We start from the raw sequence: 20,435 nt of genomic DNA, 5'->3' as shown, positions 1-20,435 counted from the left end.
ACAGACTACTGAAGATTGGGTGGGTTAAACAACAGAAGTTGATTGCTCACAGTTCTGGAGGCTAGAAGTTCGAGATCAAGGTGTTGGCAGGGTTTATTTCTTCTGACACCTCTCCCCTTGGCTTGCAGATGGGCATCTTCCAGATGTATCCTCACATGTTGGGTACACAAGTCTATGTCTTAATTTCCTCTTCTTATAAGGACACCAGTCACATTAGATTAGGAACCACCCACATGACTTCATTTTACCTTAATTACCTCTTTAAGGGCCCTATCTCCAAATACAGTCACATTCTGAGGTATTATGAATTAAAACTTAAACATACGAATTTTGATGGGGTACAATCCAGCCCATAATAATCCATATTTTATTATAGGGTATATTTCATGCCAAATGAGAGATTGCTATATTTGTACATCCCTATCAAGATGCAGAATAGAACCTTGCTTAAACTATTGAATCTGTGTTAATTAGCAAGCTGTTTGCTGAAATTTAGAGAAAGACCAGCTGTTTTCCCACAAAGTCAAAAATATAGTGAATTTTCAACCACTAATAACTGAATTACATCCATTAGAGTTTATATTACATACAGCTTACATCACATAAAGCAATTAGTGGTTAGAGAGTCATTTTTATTGTAAAAGTTTTTTTGTTTAAACCAATCTTTTGTCACCTTAAACCTTCTTTTTTTTAAAAAAATAACTGAAATAGAATATTCTAGGCGCTTTTCATCCATTTATTCTCATGTTTGCTTCCTGAACTTGAGGAAATGAGAGTCCCTAGCCTGGTAGAGAAGTCAGATCTGTCCTGGCACCACTTGTATATTAGTTATGTGTGTAGGGAGTTATGTGATAAAATAAGCGTGTCTGTAAATCATAGCTTAATCTTCGTCTTGAATAACCACTACTGCTTAATACACTGTTTTATCAGACCACCTGATCTTTTAAAAAACTTATCAGCCATACTATTACTGATGCACCATTATAAGGATTGTATATTATACCTTCCATATTTTCAAAACAAAACTACCTTCAAAAACTTAGAAACCAGCACTTGATTGATATGCAGAGGACCTAAATTTTGGCCCAATCGTCTGATCTTTGGAACTCAACCTTTCTGGGCTTTGCTTTCCTCACCTGCAAAATTCAAAATATTGTCGTAGGTTCCTTCCAACTCTAATGTCCTATGACTGTTTGAAATTTTAGTTTAGAAATCATATTGATGGTAGATGATTTGCAATTAGAGTGCCCATACCAATGGGATCTCTCATATTCTCCCCCAAGGACTTATCTTGGATTCTGAAAATTGACTGAATTAGGAAAATAAAAGTGGTCTGTAGTTTTCTATTTGTACGTCAAGTTTCCATCTATGCTTCTCTTTCCTTGTTAGCTTAATTTTGGTATAAATACATCAGTGGTTTTTGTTTTTGTTTTTGTTTTTTTTCTTGCTTGCACTGCCTTTCATATGTTGATTACCCAGGCTGTGAATGATGAACAGTCTCAAAGCCCTCACCAGTTCTGTTTGGGAGGGCAGTCAGGGTCACTGGTTTTCTCAGAAAAGTGATACAGAAGCTCTACTCCAAAAGAGTAGGGACAAGCTTAACCTCTAATTAAAGGGAAACTCTACAAAGCAAATGAACCAAAACAGAAAGAATCTTCTTTAGTGGTTGTGCTGACTTTGTGGAAGTCCATAAGGTTCTGATATAAGCTGACAGTAATTACATTCACTCTCACAGGACATCTGTCATTTGCCTGTGGGCAGATTACCAGAGGGTGACACAGGTGGCCAGGTGAGGGGTTAAGGGCCAGGTTCTAATATCAGGGCTACACTCACTGGCTGGACAACCATGAGCCTTCAGTTGGCCTTTGAGGACCTGCTTCATCTTACCTGCAGTAGGAGCTCTAGTGCAAGGGTTCTCAAACATTTGTGGAGATGGGACCTTTTGTTCAGTTATTCTCAGCCCTTCCTGCTGGAACCCTTTCTTCAGTGGAAATCATATGGCAAGGCTAAATATGTGAAATGAAGCTTGCCATGTTGTGGGTTATGAAGCCGTTGCCTGTTTGGGGGAGTGGAGGGCACCTGGCTCTTCAGGGCAGTACTGGGCCACCTCTCTACAACTCTAAGCTCTCCAATACCATAGCCATAACCTGATGTGACTGCTGCACACCCAAAACGCGGGTAATCTGAACAGAACCCTCATTTCAAAAATTTAGTAGAAAAAAAGAATGCAGGGCTTCCCTGGTGGCACAGTGGTTGAGAGTTCGCCTGCCGATGCAGGGGACACGGGTTCGTGCCCTGGTTCGGGAAGATCCCACATGCTGTGGACCAGCTGGGCCCGTGAGCCATGGCCGCTGAGCCTGCGTGTCTGGAGCCTGTGCTCTACAATGGGAGAGGCCACAGCAGTGAGAGGCCCACTTACCGCAAAAAAAAAAAAAAAAAAAAAAAAGAATGCAAAATAGCTCAATCGTTTTATATTGATTACACATTGGAAGATTGTACACTATTTTGGATACATCAGGTTAAATAAAAATTTGTAATTAAATTTAGTTCACCTGCTCTTTTTTTCTTTTTCTTTTTCAAATGTGGCTGCTAGAAAAATGTTCAATTACTTGCATGGATGGCCCTACAGTTCCGTTGGATGATGCTGGTCAAGACTCACCCTGTGGGCTCTCGCCTCCAGCCATCAGTGCTCAAAAGTTTTGTGGGGATTCTAGTCATTGTTGCTTCCTCAGGTCCCATGTGCAAGTCGCTCTGTTCCCATGAAATGCGTTAGGAATGTGTCCTGGCCGCTTTCTTTACTACCACACTTTGCTCTAAGAACATTTTTTCATTGAAACCAAAATATTTTTTTCTGCAGAAAAACATGCATTTTTGTTTGTTTGGTTTTGTTCATTTTAAAATTAATTAATTAATTAAATTTATTTTGGCTGCATTGGGTCTTCGTTGCTGTGTGCAGGCTTTCTCTAGTTGCGGCAAGTGCACTTCTAATTAAGGTGGCTTCTCTCTCTCTCTTTTTTTTAACATCTTTATTGGAATATAATTGCTTTACAATAGTGTGTTAGTTTCTGCTTTATAACAAAGTGAATCAGTTATACGTATACATATGTCCTTATACCTCTTCCCTCTTGCGTCTCCTTCCCACCCTCCCTATCCCACCCCTCTAGGTAGTCCCAGAGCACCAAGCTGATCTCCCTGTGCTCTGCGGCTGCTTCCCACTAGCTATCTATTTCACATTCGGTAGTGTATATATGTCCATGAGGTGACTTCTCTTGTTGCAGAGCACGGGCTCTAGGCACACGGGCTTCAGTAGTTATGGCTTGTGGGCTCTAGAGCACAGGCTCAGTAGTTGTGGCACAAGGGCTTAGCTGCTCCGTGGCCTGTGGGATCTCCCTGGACCAGGGCTCAAACCCACGTCCCCTGCATTGGCAGGTGGATTCTTAACCACTGTGCCACCAGGGAAGCCTTGGTTTTCTTCTCATTTTACTTACTCTTCCCCTAAGGTGCTTGGTAGCTCATTAGCTATAGGACGTGCACATGTTTTCCTGTGGGTTGGAGGTCGTGGAGCAAACTTCAATGTTTCACGGATCATTTCTTGTGGTTGGAATTTTGGGGGGGATTTCTTCATGTCCTTTGCAAGTAACCCTCCAGTCTTCTGATAAGTTTTATGTAAATATTTCTTCCCCAGAAATCACTTTTAAAATTGGATTTATTACTGTTTCATGTGACAGTGTTCCAGCTTTACCTTAGTATACCATTTTGTTTATGACTTTTGCTTTTTCCTTTGGTCATTTTCCTAATGGCTCAGAATACCGAGGTTGAAATGAATACCTCTCTTATTACGATAATCCAATTTTGCCTCTGTGTTTTCCACCTGCCGTCAGATGTGCTTCTGGTCTTCCATGACTTTATTAGTCACCAGCAAAAATCAATATTAGGAATTGTTTGGACATACAGTCTGATTATTTGTGCCCAGAAGAGTTCTCATATCCCTGGCAAGCACTTCAGTGAAGCCCTTCATTTGTTCAAGGTCTGGTCTGGTGACGGTGCCTTGCATGGCTGTTGTTTTGGGGAATAGTTGTCCCTTTCTCTTATTCCCAGAGATACTGCCTTTCAAGTATACATACAACTTCTGTTCATCCAGACATGTTTGATCTGGCTCTGCATGCCTCACTCTTTAGATAGATGGTGTAAGGGAACACGGTCATCAGTCACCGTGTTTGCCTGTCTGTGCCTGGATTGTGAGAAGGAGTGTGGTCCTGGTAACCAGGAGACCCCGGTGCTTTCTAAAGCAGCTGCTGACAGTGTTTGTCCTCCACGTGGGCAGCTTCCGATGGATCAGGATGTTGCCTTCCTTCTAACTACCTCCCAACTGGCTACGTTTCATGACTTCCAGAAGATTTCATGGAATAAAAAGAGCATGCAAACAATCTAAATATAACTACCCTTTCCTAGGTATCACACTGGCTTTTTAATTAATGTTTATTTGGGGTCCATTGTTACTTTCTCTTGTTCATTAGCATTGACGTGAACCTCCATTTCATGTCTGACTCCCTTACAGGATTTTGAAAGTACAGTTCATAGGAAATATATATCAGTTCTTCTACTCTCTGAAGCTCAGTTTTCTCACCTGTAAAGTGGGAATACTCATGCATATATTTGTTACATCCTCACCAGCTTGCTGAGATGATTACATGAGATGTGGATATAATAAGGTTGTCAGATTTAACAAATAAAAATATAGGATGCCTACCTTAATTTGAATTTCAGGTAAACCATGAATAATATTGAATTGGATGTACTAATACTAAAAAAATTAATGGTTTATCTAAAATTCAAATTTAATGCTTTATTGAATCTGCCAACCCCCTAAAGTATAAGCATGCTTCCTGTTCTGCTGAAATTAGGCAAATATAAGTTCTTCAGCACAATATTTACATTTTCATGTAATTACAACTATTCATGTGTTTCAGATGACAACCATACTATATCAGCTTTCATCAGCCTGAACATGAAAAATCTTGCAGTAGCTCTCTTTCACAAGTACCTGTGGTTTTCAATTTTAGAGATAAACTACAAATATCTGACCCTCAAATGTGTGTCCATAACGTAATTAGTATTTCACATTCTCACATAAAGGTGAATATTATGAGAATTTGGGCCAAGACAGTGCCAGCCCCGTGGTCTTGCTGTCAGCTCCTATTCTGCACTTCCAGAAGCACTCTCTCCTCCTCTCTCCCTGGGGAAGTGATCTGCAATTGACAGGAAGTGCCAATTTTCTCTTTCCTTTCTGATCTCAATTTTTTACAGACTGATCGAGAAGGTTTTCTGTATTTCTAGCATTGATTGTTTTCCTTCCACTGACTTTGATTAGAGTATTGAGTTTCAGGTGTATATGGTTTTATTTTTCTATGGCGAATTTTCAGAGCTGATATTTCCTCAGCTGAAACCAATGAAAATGTTCTTCCTCATTCATATTTAGTTTATGACACTTCTAGTTGAAATATTTGGGAATTGGGGAAATACTGTTACTTGTTTCACCTTCACACTGACTGATCTGACTGATATCGTACCTCTCATTAAATGTTGCAATGCAAGCATATTAATCAGGGGTCTTTTTAGCAAATGTACAAGTGATAATGACATTCCCATAACAGTTGCCTTCCTTCCTGCCTTCTTCCCTCCTGTCTATGTTCCTTCCTTCCTTCCCTCACTCGTTAGTTCAGTCTCTCGTCCAGCACATATTTATTAATCTCCATAGGCCACAGTGGTGGCAGCTCTGCAGACATCAGAGGACAAAACTGATAGTGTCTGCCCCCATGGAGCTCAATAACGGCAAGTGTAGAAGCCACAAAACAACTAAATTAGTAGTTAAACTGTGGCAGATATTATAAAGCAAAGACAGCAAAACATAAAAGCATTCTGAGGCACCTCCCTGAGTCCTGCTGTTCTATCCTCTCATATGAAGTGGATCTTTGTTCCTTGGTTTCTTAGGAGCCAGGCTCTGACTTTCTGCCTCTGAAAGAAAAAACAAAAACAAAAACAAAAACCCGGCTTTGCCACGTCCTTGCTCTGTTACCAAACCAAACTTGGGTCCATTTGCCCGCATGCAGTAAAGCTGATTTACTGACACCAGCTTGGGCTCGTGCTTCATATGGTCCATGGGTGACTTGGTACCGTGTTGACACCTGATGCAGAGGGTCCGAGGCAGGAGAGAGGTGTGGTTGTGCATGTGTCCAGAGGCTCACGCCAGAGACAGGAGCGTAGGGTGAGTGTTCTGGGGGCGTCCAAGTGAGGAAGGTGTTCTACACTAAGGTGACAGTGTGTGAACAGTGTGGTCAAGGTGCCAGCTGAGGAAGGGCAGATGTCGAGGGAACAGAAGGAGGCTTCTGGGGTCCAGATGTGCTGACCCTGCTGCCGACAGAACGGGGAACTTCATGAGGCTCCTCACGTGATCGGGTGGCTCAGAGTGAAGAAGACCCAGCAGAGGCGTAGATGGTGGACGAGCATCTAAGTCCACGCTGAGTACCCTTCTCTGAAATGCTAAGAAGCCCTCTAGTTTTGTTAGATCCCAGTCAGCTGGAAAGTCAGATACAAGGCATGCAGAAATACACACTGAGAAGATATGATCAATGATGGTTAGTTCTTTTAAATCAAATGATTAAAGATCTTTGAAATTTTGTTTTTTCCCCACACAATTGCTTAATAATTCAAAATGTGTATGAGCATATTGATGTTTGAATTGTTATTGATTTGGTTTCTCAGAGTAATAATCCATCAGCGAAATACATAATAAACAGCCAGGCGTCTCTGTGCACCTGTTAAATAGGATTTGGTTCTCTCACCCATGTTTCCCATGAAAAGAGTGTGGTAACCGTCAAAAGATGACAGCTCGCCACCTGGACTCTCACCGCTTCTGCCCGTCCTCACCTCCACCCCTGCATTGCTCTAAAATGTTCTGTTTTATCCCGAGTCTCTCTTTTTAAATTTTTATTGGAGTATAGTTGATTTACAATGTTGTGTTAGTTTCAGGTGTACAGCAAAGTGAATCAGTTATAAGTATACACATATCTGCTCTTTTTTTTTTTTTTTTAGATTCTTTTCCCATATAGGCTGTTACAGAGTACTGAGTAGAGTTCCCTGTGCTCTACAGCAGGTTCTTATTAGTTATCTGTTTTATATAGAGTAGTGTGTTTGTTCCCAAGAGTCTCTACTTAAGACTCATCAGAGCCTCGCAGCTCACTGGATGGTGGCAGGCCCTGGTTCCTAACTTCTGTCTTGGACCGCGTCCTATAGTCAGGATGTCCCAAAGGGCAGCAAAGGCTCCGTGCTTGTCACTGGTCCACAGGAGACTAGCACTTCCGTCTGCCGGTGGAGACCTCCTCTCAGGGTATTGGGGATGAGACACTACGCTGAGGTCACCTTCCCTGAAGCTGCCACCTGTTCCCATCCCTGCCATGGTGTCGGGCTCATCTTTGATGCTTTGCCCCATGCAAGCAGGAAGACCCAAACATCACTGGGTTGAATTTCCCGCCAGCTGGAAATTGTGGTCTCCAAGTCAAAATTAGATTGACTTACACAGTAAATGCATACAAATTGTTTTGCACACTTTAAGTGTGAGCATTTGTTAAAATGCTGCCTTGCTGCATAGACTTCCCCTGCCTCTCTCTCTCCCCGCTTCCCACTCCCCCCTCCCTCTCCCCATCTCTCCCTCTCTGTCTGTCCCCACCCACTCCCTTGCTGTGCGTTCACAAACACACACTCTTCCCTTAAAGATGACCCAGCAATCCCACTACTGGGCATATACCCTGAGAAAACCATAATTCAGAAAGAGTCATGTACCACAATGTTCATTGCAGCTCTATTTACAATAGCCAGGACATGGAAGCAACCTAAGTGTCCATCGACAGATGAATGGATAAAGATGTGGCACATATATACAATGGAATATTACTCAGCCATAAAAAGAAACGAAATTGAGTTATTTGTAATGAGGTGGATGAACCTAGAGTCTGTCATACAGAGTGAAGTAAGTCAGAAAGAGAAAAACAAATACCATATGCTAACACATATATATGGAATCTAAGAAAAAAAAAAAGGTCATGAAGAACCTGGGGCAAGACAAGAATAAAGACACAGACCTACTAGAGAATGGACTTGAGGACATGGGGAGGTGGAAGGGTAAGCTGTGACAAAGCGAGAGTGGCATGGACCTATATACACTACCAAATGTAAAATAGATAGCTAGTGGGAAGCAGCCGCATAGCACAGGGAGGTCAGCTCAGTGCTTTGTGACCACCTAGAGGGCTGGATAGGGAGGGTAGGAGGGAGGGAGATGCAAGAGGGAAGAGATATGAGAACATATGTATATGTATAGCTGATTCACTTTGTTATAAAGCAGAAACTAACACACCACTGTAAAGCAATTATACTCCAATAAAGATGTTAAAAAAAAAAGACAGATACTATATTTTTAATCTTCCCAGTACATAGTAATCCTGTTTGTGCTTGAACTTTCTCAGAAGTGACATGTTTAACCAGGTAACCTAAAATAAAATTAAGCAGTGGTTTACTAATACTGCATACATTAGTATATGCATAATTTTATACACTGTTACATGCATAGTGCTTATAGCAGTCAGTTCATAGTCAATAAATGTTCACTGGAGATGTTTAGGATATACGTTTCTTCATGAACTCAGGATAATATATATCCACCTAGGTATTTTCTCTCTAAATGTAAACATCCTTTGTCTCTAAGGACTCTCCTAGGAATGAAAAACTGGAAAGGTATTTTCTGTCCAAATCTTTTGTGAGATTAGCAGATTGATCGGAAGCCTTGAAGCCAGAGGTTCTTGATTTTATTTCCTGTTTTAGATGACTTGATAGCCTCATTATCTGTGTTTACAGAATAAGAATTACAGTGTTTTGAAACTCAGATCCCCATGGGTTTTATGAAGTCAGTGCCTTCAGGGAGATTTGAGGAACTTGTGGACGGCTTTCAGAAGTGCTTCTAGAGGGTTGGGTCTCAATCCCTGGACTTGCACACAGGCCTTGGGAGCCTCCCCACAGCGCACCAAGGATAACAGCACGTTTCAGGTCTGGGTCCCCACCCTGGGGGTTGGCTGCACCATGCCCCTCCCTGGTGGAGAGGACCCTCCTCTGTGCCCATCACAGCCACTCTGGAGAGTCTTTGTGGTTCCAGAGACACTAGGACACTTGTCCTCAGGCAGTGCTCATAGCCAAAATAAATGAGCATAAGCACGTGGTGAGCAGAAAACCTCGAGTGGGGAGGGGACCGGGTCAGAAATGGATGCTCATTAGTACAGGAAAGAAGAAGCCGCGGAGCTGAGACACAGAAGAGCATCCCGGAGAGCAAGCTTGGGGGAGAGAGAGAGGAAGGAGGGGATCTAGACAGAAAGGCAGAGAAGGATGTACTTCCAGGGCAGGGGGGAAGCAGGTGGTCCTCTGTTCCCTGCATATCTGCAGCTGTCCATCATGCGGGGTCTTCTGTGCTGGGGCAGCAGGGTCAGGTCCTCTGTGTCTCAATGAGAATCCAGGGATTCCTCTCACCTGATGTTCTCCAGGGGATGGTGCAAAGCTGGCTGCGTTGAGCTGCAGTGAGCTTGCTGTGCTCTGGGTCTCTAGACTTGCATCGGGACCAGGCAGCTAGTAGCCGAGTGGTTCTCGTCCTTGGCTGTATGTCCGTGCTGCTGAGCACTGGGAAAATACTGGCGCCTGGTCCCACATACAGCGGGGCTAATTGGACAGGTCCAGGGTAGGGCCCTGGAGTCAGCAGATGACCCTACGTGCAGCCGGGCTGGAGAACCCCGGTGGCTCAGCTGGCGAGTGGCTGGTGAGACCCGTTGACCTCACTTTCTTCTTTCCCTGTCGCCTCCGCAGATTACGGCACCATTAAAAAAGTGCGGGCGCCCCTCACTCAGACCTCGGGCAGCTGTTTGCTGGAAGAGATGGAGCTCTTCCCCGAGAGGCGACCGGAGCCCATCAGAAGCCTGCAGATCCTCCACAGCCAGAGCGTCCTGTTCGTGGGTCTGCGGGAGCACGTGGCCAAGATCCCACTGAAGAGGTGCCAGTTCCACCACACGCGCAGGTAGGGCAACCCCAGGGGACCATCTGGCGTGCTGGCGCCCCTTGTCGAGGCGCCACCAAGAGAGAGGGCACGGGAGCCCCGAGGGCTTTCAGATTTCCCGTGGTTGAATGGGATGAGGACCTTAGCATCCTTGTGAATCCTGCATCCCAGGATGCAGAGAGTTCTGATGCAAACCAGGCTGTTGTGATGACAGTAACACATCAGTATCTGTGGAGGAGCAGCCACTGTATAACATCTGTAAGCAGATGTCAGGATTAAAATAAATTTTTCAGTGCGTTATAACATTCAGTGATGATGCTGATATTTGGTGTTCCTGAATTAATCTGCTACAAGTATATATATATATATATATATATATATATATATATATATATATATATATATATATATATATATATATATATATATACATACACACACACACACACACACACACACACACATATTTTTTTTTAACCTGGCCACTAAAGTATTTTAAACCTCACTTTCTCATCTAACACATGTGAATTGCTGTAGAATCAAATGGGAAAATATATGTAATGGAAAATGCAAATGGGCAAGATGGGTATTCTTATGTAGAAGGAAGGTTTTTATGTTTAATAAAAATCGTTACAATATTCCTTTCTAGATGATTTTAGACAATGAGGTATATAATGTGATGCCTCCTTTGGTGTCAGTGTTGGGAAATAAATAGCATTAGGGACCCCCCAACTAATTATGATGCTCTTGTGTTGTGATTCATAATAACAAATAGTGACATTGATTAACAACTATCTTTTGTATAACAACTTTTCCCTAACTTTAACCAATGGCTGCTTGAAATTTGTTCGGATTTGTGTTTCCTGCAGGACTAGCCTAGGGCAGGAATTATTCTAGCCCAGTTGCTGATGGTTCAGTGGGCGACAGGGAGGGTTGGGGTCTCGTTAACAGGAGTGTCACAAGTTAAATGAAGCTGGAAGGGCACCAGTCCTCCAGCTCCAGCCCAGCATGCTCTGTGGAGACATGACAGGGGATAACAGGCAGGAAAACAGTCCTGTGCCATACACAGGTATTTCTGGTGCTGAAATGGGAGTTTCTGGTTTGCAAAGCACGAGGCAATTCACCTTTTTCCTGGTGCTCCGCTAGCTCAGCAACTTGTAGGTGCAACTTAGGCAACTATGTCCTGCATCAAGTCAGGGAGGCCAGACATCATCTGCCCACTCCTGTCTGCTAGGTAGCTGCACTTGAAGTTCAACCATGAATCCACAAGCATCAACCACCACCAGACCCAGCCACCCAGGAGAAGTTGACAAGTTCCCCCTTTTTCTTTCAAGGAGAATAATTTTTTGTTTGACACCCACCACAATTCTGAGGTTAAATAAACCTATCAGGTTGTAGAGTTAACATTTTATAGATGAGGGATCAATCGGAATCAGAGAGAGAATGTCCAAAGAATCATCCGTCAGAGAACAGAAATTAGAATTCTTCCTTCAGCCTTTGGGAATGTGAGCTCCTGAAGGCTGGGTATTGTCTTTCCAGGTTCCGTACAGCCTTCAGCATGTGTCCGGCCTGAGACAGGCTCAGTAAATTCTTATCAAATTAACAAATGGATACTCTGCCTCTCCCCTTTCTGTTATTTTTCTTTATAACCTAAAAAGAAAACCTCAATTCTTGTGTAACAGTAAAGCTCCCTTTACAGAAAAGTGTAGTGATATAAAACATTAGCCAAAGGATTGAAAACCCTTAGTCCTTAGGTGTTTATTTTATTTTTGCTTTGCTGTAAAAACTATTTGGAGAGAGAAGACAAGCTGGGAACTGGAAGATTCATAGCCTGTATATAACATGAGACATGGCTTCTAAATTTTGCTTTATAAAACTGGAGGGAAAGAGGAAGCCATTAAGAAAAAAATGTTGGCTCCATTTGTGAATGGGTGTCTAATCATTCTTAGTTCAGTTAGCCTGTAATAAAAAAATTAACACCTCATTTAGAAAAGTAGTGTGGAAATTAGATTACTGCAGGATATTTATTGCTTGAAAGAGCTACAGTTTAAAAGGTGGAGTTAATAGGTTGTCACCTTTATTAATTACATATTCTCTAAAGACAGCATCTGCCTGATGGGAGAAACACAATGTATAGAGAGAAACTGCAGGATCCCCACAAGGTGCCCCAGCAAGACAACCTTAGCCATTCAGTTATGAATCATATAAACATCAGAAGGACATTTTGAAATGTACCCATTTTACAAAGTAAATATGCTCCCTTCAAAATAAACTTAACATTTTCCTAATCTCAATATCTTGAGTTTTTGTTTGCTTTGGCTTTGGTGTAACCTCTAAAGACTGTGGATTTTCCTTAGTTAATTCACTTATAGTATATTTAATGAATCTTATGTGTGCCAGGCTCTGAGTGTATGATGATAGATGAGACATCACTGACCCTGTCTTCGCAGGGCTCAGAATCTAATGAGAAATTCGGACATAAATAAAATCTCCCAAATATCTCTTGTGGATTCAAGCCAAAGGGCCTTGGAGTTACCTTAGACTTTATCCCCAAATCGATTTATCATTAAAGTCTGACCCTGGACTCCATTAGGACCTAATCTCCAAGCCTGCCATCACTGTCCAATTATTTTTTTAAGCTATATCTGAATCACAACCAGTGCTCCAATCTTAAATTTCCAATAGTAAGGGGATTAATTACCAAGTTACGATATACTCACTCAGTGGAGTATTCACTCAGTGGGTTATTCTGAAGGCATTAAATGATGATAATGAAGACATCTGTATGATATGATATTAACTGAAAAAAAGCAAGACACATTGTTTGCCATCATTAATACCGTTTAAAACATAGAAGGAAAAGACCAAAAGTATACATGCCAACATGCTGTTCACAACTCCAAACTACATGCCAACATGCTAATTACAACTGTGAAATACATGCCAACATGTTATTCACAACTGCGAGATACGTGCCAACATGCTAATTACAACTGTGAAATACATGCCAACATGCTAATCATAGCTGTGAAATACTTACCAACTTGCTTGTTAAATGCATGCCAACATGCTAATTACAACTGTGAAATGCATGCCAACATGCTAATTACAACTGTGAAATACATGCTAACATGCTAATTACAACATTGTAAGAGGGGGTCCGAGGTGGGCTTGGGCTGGAACACAGTGTGTTCCAGAAACTCATTAGTTACACCCCCAAGTCCTGGGCGGGGTGGAAAAGGAACAGTCAGAATGTGATACGTAGAACATGAACGTGCGTGAACTAGACTAGTAAATTAAGAAATGTAAGTCATACTACTGTTCTATAATAATCAGGGGAAAATGTAGGTTATGTGAGGTGTGACATGCAATTTGGGAAGGATTCTCTATTCTAAAAGGAATTCTCTATTCTAAGGAAAAGAATATCAAATTATAAATACAAACATGACGGAGACCAATCACAGAATCTTTTTTTTTTTCATCTATCAAACATGTTTTGAACAGTTCCAGGCAAGCTTTATTCTGAATGCAGGGAATACAGAGAGAAATCAGATATGGCCATGGCTTTTTATTTTAATTTTTATTGGAGTATAGTTGATTTACAATGTTGTGCTAGTTTCAGGTGTACAGCAAAGTGAATCAGTTATACATATACATATATCCACTCTTTTTAAGATTCTTGTCCCATATAGGTCATTACAGAGTACTGAGTAGAGTTCCCTGTGCTATAAGTAGATCCTTATTAGTTATCTATTTCATATATAGTAGTGTGTATGTGTCAATCCCAATCTCCCAGTTTATCCCTCCCCCCTCCCCCTTGGTAACCATAAGTTTGTTTTCTACACCTGTGACTCTATTTCTATTTTGTAAATAAGTTCATTTGTACCATTTTTTTTAAGATTCCACATATAAGCAATATCATACGATATTTGTCTTTTCTGTGTCTGACTTACTTCACTCAATATAACAGTCTCTAGTTCCATCCATGTCACCTACAGTCACAGAATCCTAAAGGGTCTCATGAGGTAAGGAAGTTCAAGCTTCCTTAGCTTCATGGTAAGTCCACCTTTGACAATGATGTAAACGTATATTTGATCCAGGTAGACAATAAAAGCAAAGAAAATATTTGAGTGCCATCTTGTAGATATGCTAGAGCCACCCAACAGTTTCAGGTTCCACTTCCTGTTCAGTTTCCTAAAAGAGCATGTTTCTGTCTTCTAAATGGCAATCCAAATAGTCACTTGGATAAAGTTTTAAAATCAATACAGTTACCAACCTTTTGTACCTCAGTTGTGTTTGAGAGGCACAGCTGAAGGATTCACACTGCGAGGTTTCATTATTTAATGTCTACAGGTCTCCTGCTTTTGAGCTCCCAGATTTAACACTATGTAAAGAACTCCATGGGGAAGCTTGGGCTGCAGCAGTTTTTCTCAGCTCCTGATCCTTGCATCTGAGTGATCCTGAGCAGAAACACCTTTGCTTTTATACCCTGAAATCCTTCTAAGGTTGTATTTGCAGCCTGGTCCAGTGAATTAATGATTCTTAAGGAAATCATCATCCCTATGTGTCTGCAAAACAGCTCGCATATGGAAAGATCATGAGCTTTGGATGCAGGTGGATCCTGGATAAGCCTTTGGCTTGGTGTGTGATTGTGAGGAGGTTACTCAGTGTGTTACTAGAGCAAAAAGACAGAGACCATATAATGTGTCTGGTAAATAAGAAGAATCCAATACGAGACAGTTCCTCTCCTTTGCTGCTTGAGCGTTATATCCAGTTCATGTACGTCCTGCTGAGCCGGTGCTGCTCTCATACACGTGATTTGCCTTCATTGTCAAGATATACTTCACACTGCCTCTGGACCAAACAGAGGGCAAACTGACCTGTTGTGAATTTGTTCTTCCACCTTTAAACAACTTCACATTGTCTGAGAGGTACAGGGCCCATCAGGCCAGATTCTGCTCCTTGCATTAAGTTATTTACCTCGCTCTGGTCTGTTTGGGCAAATGGATTTTCTGGTGGTTGTGAGACTCTACCTCGAGCACGTTCTGTGTGTAGGTGAGTGATGTCAGCATGGCCCCATGCTGACAGGGCAGGAGCATCTGTCGATGGATATTCAGTAATCCCCTGTCTCAAGTGAGCAGGTACATATGCATACAAGCAGGGCTGATGGAGGCTGAACAGGGCCGGGTGTGAGGAGAGCCAAGTGCTTACCTTTGCCCATCCCAGTGGTTGGGGAGAGCAACAGAGAATCCAGATGCAAGGTGGGTACCACACGTGCCTCAACTGTTCTGCTGAGAGGGGCGGATGTCCCTCCTGGAGTGGGCTGTGCTCCACAGGAGGACGCCTTGGCCCAAGCCTCACTCACTCAGTCGCAGGCAAACTGCTAAGTTGAGTGAATTATAAGAAGCCAAAATAATAATAATAAAAAAATGTCTCTGGACTTATTGTCCTCTAGGGTTTTGCGTAAAACTGAAGATGGATAACTTGACACTTTGTACAGTCTTCAGGTGTGACTGCTGACCCTTCTACCTCTCCTGTGTCTTCTGATTCTGCCTACTAAACCCTCATGTACAGAAGGGTTTCTCTTGAAGAAACATGAGATGGGCAAGAAATAATTGTGTCTTCATTTTTATCCTTGACTGGATGGAGAGGAGAGTAGACTGAGAGAGCAGACTTGGAGAAACCTATAATTACCTCTAGTTTACAGACAACAGAAGATCAAATACCAGAGTATAGGCTTTTCCCTGAATGAAGAGGCCAGTGGATGCTGTTCTTTCCCTCCTGGGCACAGGGACACAGCATTTTCCAAGTCACTTCTGGAAATTACTTCAACATCCCTGAGCTGTGAACGGCTCATGTTTAGTCTCTGTGCCCCTTTTGTTCCTGAATACAAAGCTGGACAGGCTGCGTTCCCTGGAGAGCTTCCCTCAGGGGGCAGAATTGGCCTTTCCAGAAAAATTTTGTGTTTGTTCTAGAGAAAAGTCCCCAGTGACTAAGGCCCACCCAGAAGCCAAAGTAAACAGCTCAGGAATCTGTGCAGGAAAATTAGGTGAAATGGGACTGTCCGTATCACATCAGAAACCAAAGCTGACTACAAGTGCTACATTTCCAGAAAGCATTTCTGTTTTGCTTACTTCAAATGCCCTCTACTTTTTTCACTGTTTTTTTAAACTATCAATTTTCCCATAATGCCTCACTGTAAAATTTTTATATCTACCTAATAAGATTTTTTTTTCTTTTGGCTGCATTGGGTCTTCCTTGTTGCACACGGGCTTTCTCTAGTTGCAGAGAGCGGGGGCTACTTTTCATTGCGGAGCACAGGCTCAAGGCGTGCAGGCTCATTAGTTGTGGCACGCAGGCTCAGTAGTTGTGGCTCACGGGCTTAGTTGCTCCACGGCATGTGGGATATTCCCAGACCAGGGCTCGAACCTGTGTCCCCTGCATTGGCAGGCAGATTCTTAACCACTGCGCCACCAGGGAAGTCCCTAAGATTTTAACTAAAAACCGTTTGCTAAATATTACTGGCAGTACAAATGAATTATTTAAATTTGATATTATTTAAATTTGGTATTTGTTTTAAGAGCAATAAGAAACTAATATGAGCAACTCAATAAAAAGTTTAGAAGATAAAGTTGAAGAAGTTTCTCAGAGAGTACAACAAACATAAGTTGATTCTAGAATGCATGAGACTGCTCCTACAGCTTGGGGCTAGAAGTAAAGAGAACCAGTAGAGGCACAGTGACCTCATAGCCATGCAGTAAACATGTATTGAGCAACTACTTCCTACAGTGCACTGCAGTCAGTGATAATTCATACTAGAGTCAATATGGAATCACCATCATCTAAGGTTCATTCATAAATAATTCACTTTAACATGTTGGAAAGGATACATGAAGAACTATAGCTTTTTAAAATTATTATTATAATAATCTTTTAAAAAATAATTAATAAAAAAAGCAAATTGAAATATGAAAAAATCCTCATTTAATTTAAGCAGTGTAATTTAATGATAAGCCAATATGATAAGCCAATAGCGAACAGTTTTTAATATATTAAATGTTAGTGACTAACTGAGTGTAAACATATATTTTTACTGGTAATTGTGTCTTTGCTTACTTGGCATGTGTCCTAACTTTTAAAAATGCTGTTGCAATTGTACTTGCATCTCAGTTCTTCTTGGGAATTAAAAATTCGTCTTCCAGTAGATTTCACTATCTGACACATCCTACTCACTATAGCCAAATTTCCCTTGCTTAAGCAAAACCCCCATATGGTAATCACATCAGTACACTTCTCTGGAATCTTAAGGCAACTTCAACCCAGCCAAGCTGCTCAGCTCACAGGATCATACCATGTGCACAGGACTCCTTGTTGTCTTTCCTGGAACCACTGTGACCAGGGATGTGCTTCATATTCAGCCAAACCCCAGCTGCATTCAAAGGTCAGCCTAAACAGCACCTCTTCCTGAAACTCTTCTGGGCCACAGCTCTCTCCTCCGATTCCTATAGCACCGGTTGTCAGGGCTTCTCAATAGTCATTCCTCACTATGACATTGTCAAGCAATGGTCATGAACGTCATCTCCCCCCTACACTAGACTGCAAGTTCATTCCTGATCCTTGTGTCTTCAACACATGGCACTGTGCTTGCACATGCAAGTAGTAAAAGAAATCATTGTGAGTTGATCCAAATATGTAGCTGAAATACTTTGCACTGTTTAATGGAACACACTGTGGTGTCTCACATCGCCTTATTAAATAAAGACCCCGTGGCATTCAAAGATTTAGTATTTTTGGTATAGAATGTTTTCAAACACTCCCAGAAATTGACAGCATATATTAATTTGTAATTATGTTTATAGATTAAGTAGAATAAGTATATGCAGCCCATCTCAAAAAAACTTTGTTTTTTTCTACCACATGATGTAAGTTAATCCTCAGAACAGCCCAGTGAGGTATTATCCTAGTTTTGCAGAAGAGGAAACTGAAAAAAAAAAATATGTTCCAGTTGGATTTACTAATTGAGGGACTTGTAGATGTCTTAGAATGTATTCCTCAGGAAGATTACTGTCTAATTGGAATTTTCCAGTCTTATTTTTAGTAAGATAATATTTTGAATGCAACTCAAAGTAAAAGCAGATCCTGAAGTATATGGTGACATAGCCGTTAAGAATAAGGCAACTGAGATTGTCTTAGGTATTAAGACACTATTATTCACGAATAGATAAATTGTTCTCTCTCAGTGTCATCACCATGATAATACAAATAAAAATACTGACATTTGACATGTGATTTTTGTACAGAATTTGGGAAGCACTTTAAAGGTGCAGCACTTACAAGGGAACCTATATGCTTAGGGAGGGAGGCTTCGGGACTCAGCAGATTCTACACCCCAAGCTTCCACCAAAGCGCCACCTCCATTTATTAGGTGTTTCTTCAAACTCTCAAGTTCACTCCCTCCTACACTGTACACTTTCCCTATGCTGGTCTTCCTTCCAAAACACTCTGTTTTTGCTGAAAAGTATCACGTCAGTCACTCTGGTCCTCTCATTGGTCCGAGCTTAAATATCTCTCCCCACATGTTCCCTCATCCCCCTTTTGTTTTTTCCTTTGCAACTGGCTGTTGATATTTATCGGGGCAGTTGTTTAATGTTTATTTCCTTCACTAAGAGATGAGTTCTTTGGGTACAACTGACTGTGTCTGTTTTGTTTCCCGGTACACCCAGGAAACACTCTCAAAATCAGTTCAAGGCAGGTGCTAAGTATGTGCTGAATAAATGAATGATGGAAATACTTTTGAAATCCCATGTTTAATGAATACATGTTGATAAGGCAAGAGTTCTTAATATCAGAAATAAACTGACATAATGGCAGTTAGTGTGGCAGAAACAAGCCAGATGAAGTCATAGATACTTAGATAATCTAATATGCAAGGGGATCATATTCAGTAATTAGCTCCAGCTTTGCAGAAATACAGTGAAAGATTTTGATGAATATACCCATTTATTTCTATTACTCAACAAATAGCATAACCACAAACTTTAAAAAGTAAAGGAAGAGGGCTTCCCTGGTAGCGCAGTGGTTGAGAGTCTGCCTGCCGATGCAGGGGACACAGGTTCGTGCCCTGGTCCGGGAAGATCCCACATGCTGCGGAGTGGCTGGGCCCGTGAGCCATGGCCGCTGAGACTGCGCGTCCGGAGCCTGTGCTCCGCGACAGGAGAGGGCACAACAGTGAGAGGCCCGCGTACCGCAAAAAAAAAAAAAAAAAAAGTAAAGGAAGAGTTTATATAAACTGTAATGTCATTAGATTAATTTTCTGTAGGAAAGAAAGTAGTTTATCCTTCTAGAATTAAGGCCTACATCTAAATATACATTTGCTCTAAAATACACTTTCAATAAATGTGTTCTCAAATTAAACCTCAGATTCTGACCAACTTGTTTTCTGAATTCAGATACCAGGGCAATATATCACATGAGAATAATCTAAGGTTCTTAACAAAATAAGAAAAAGAAAATTATTAAAAATATTCATCACACAAAGAAAAACATTTTCAAAGTGGAATAAAGGAAAGCCACTTTCATAATGGCTCCATTCATAGGAAGTCTGTGATTTTCCACATGATCTCCTTAAGGGACGCACCTTCCAAAAATAATAAGTTATGATGACTGGTTTTTCTTAAGGTATAATTTAGAATAAAGGTAGAGCTCATCAGAATGTTCACCATGGTATGAAACATTTTAAGTGAGGAAAACATATTTAATATAAACTGTATTTTTAATGAATGGGCACTTGTGATTGTAGAGAAGTTTTAGTATTTTAAGTGTAATCTTAAGAATCTACAGAACCATCCACTGTACCAGAAGAAAGAGAGGTTATTACAAGCAGATTTTCATTGAAAACAACTTAAAATATTCCATGTAACCCTGTGGCGTTGCTTCAGTTCTACAGGCAGCTTTGTAAGGGGGAAGCCACAAAGTTAGGAACTTGGTGGAATTTCCTCGTTTTGGGAAGTTTAAGTTTGTCTCATGGTCATACTGCTTGAATAAGAAACATGAAACAGAATTCAGGCTTCTTGAATAATTCTCAAAGTGTAGCTTTGCCCTTTTTGCCCCCCGACGGAAAAGCGGGATCAAACACGGAGAGGATTCCGATGTGTGATGTACACCGTGGAATCCAGCAGTGACGCTAGCTCAGCAGGACTGGGACTCTGGTCCTGCCTACGCCAGTAAGTGCCCTGGAATCGGAAAAGATGAAATTTAAGAACAACCAGCAGCAAGCACACAACCAGGCTTTCCCAGATAAGACACCACTCAGGCTGCAGGCAATCGAATAACTTTCAAGCTTTGCTTC

At 41.5% G+C, this 20,435-nt stretch overlaps 1 protein-coding gene across 1 annotated transcript in view; it reads left to right on the top strand.

Annotated features, from left to right (window-relative positions):
- The window catches only part of SEMA5A (semaphorin 5A), a 304,838-nt gene that overhangs the window by 200,454 nt on the left and 83,949 nt on the right, over positions 1 to 20,435 (top strand). Inside the window, exon 10 of the mRNA XM_060091583.1 lies at positions 9,901 to 10,108. Within this exon, the coding sequence (XP_059947566.1) occupies positions 9,901 to 10,108 (208 nt within the window). The remainder of the gene's footprint in view (positions 1 to 9,900; positions 10,109 to 20,435) is intronic.

This window comes from Mesoplodon densirostris, chromosome 3 (assembly GCF_025265405.1).
Source record: "Mesoplodon densirostris isolate mMesDen1 chromosome 3, mMesDen1 primary haplotype, whole genome shotgun sequence".
Classification (NCBI taxonomy): Eukaryota; Metazoa; Chordata; class Mammalia; order Artiodactyla; family Ziphiidae; genus Mesoplodon; species Mesoplodon densirostris.
This window is presented reverse-complemented; position numbering and strand designations above follow the sequence as displayed.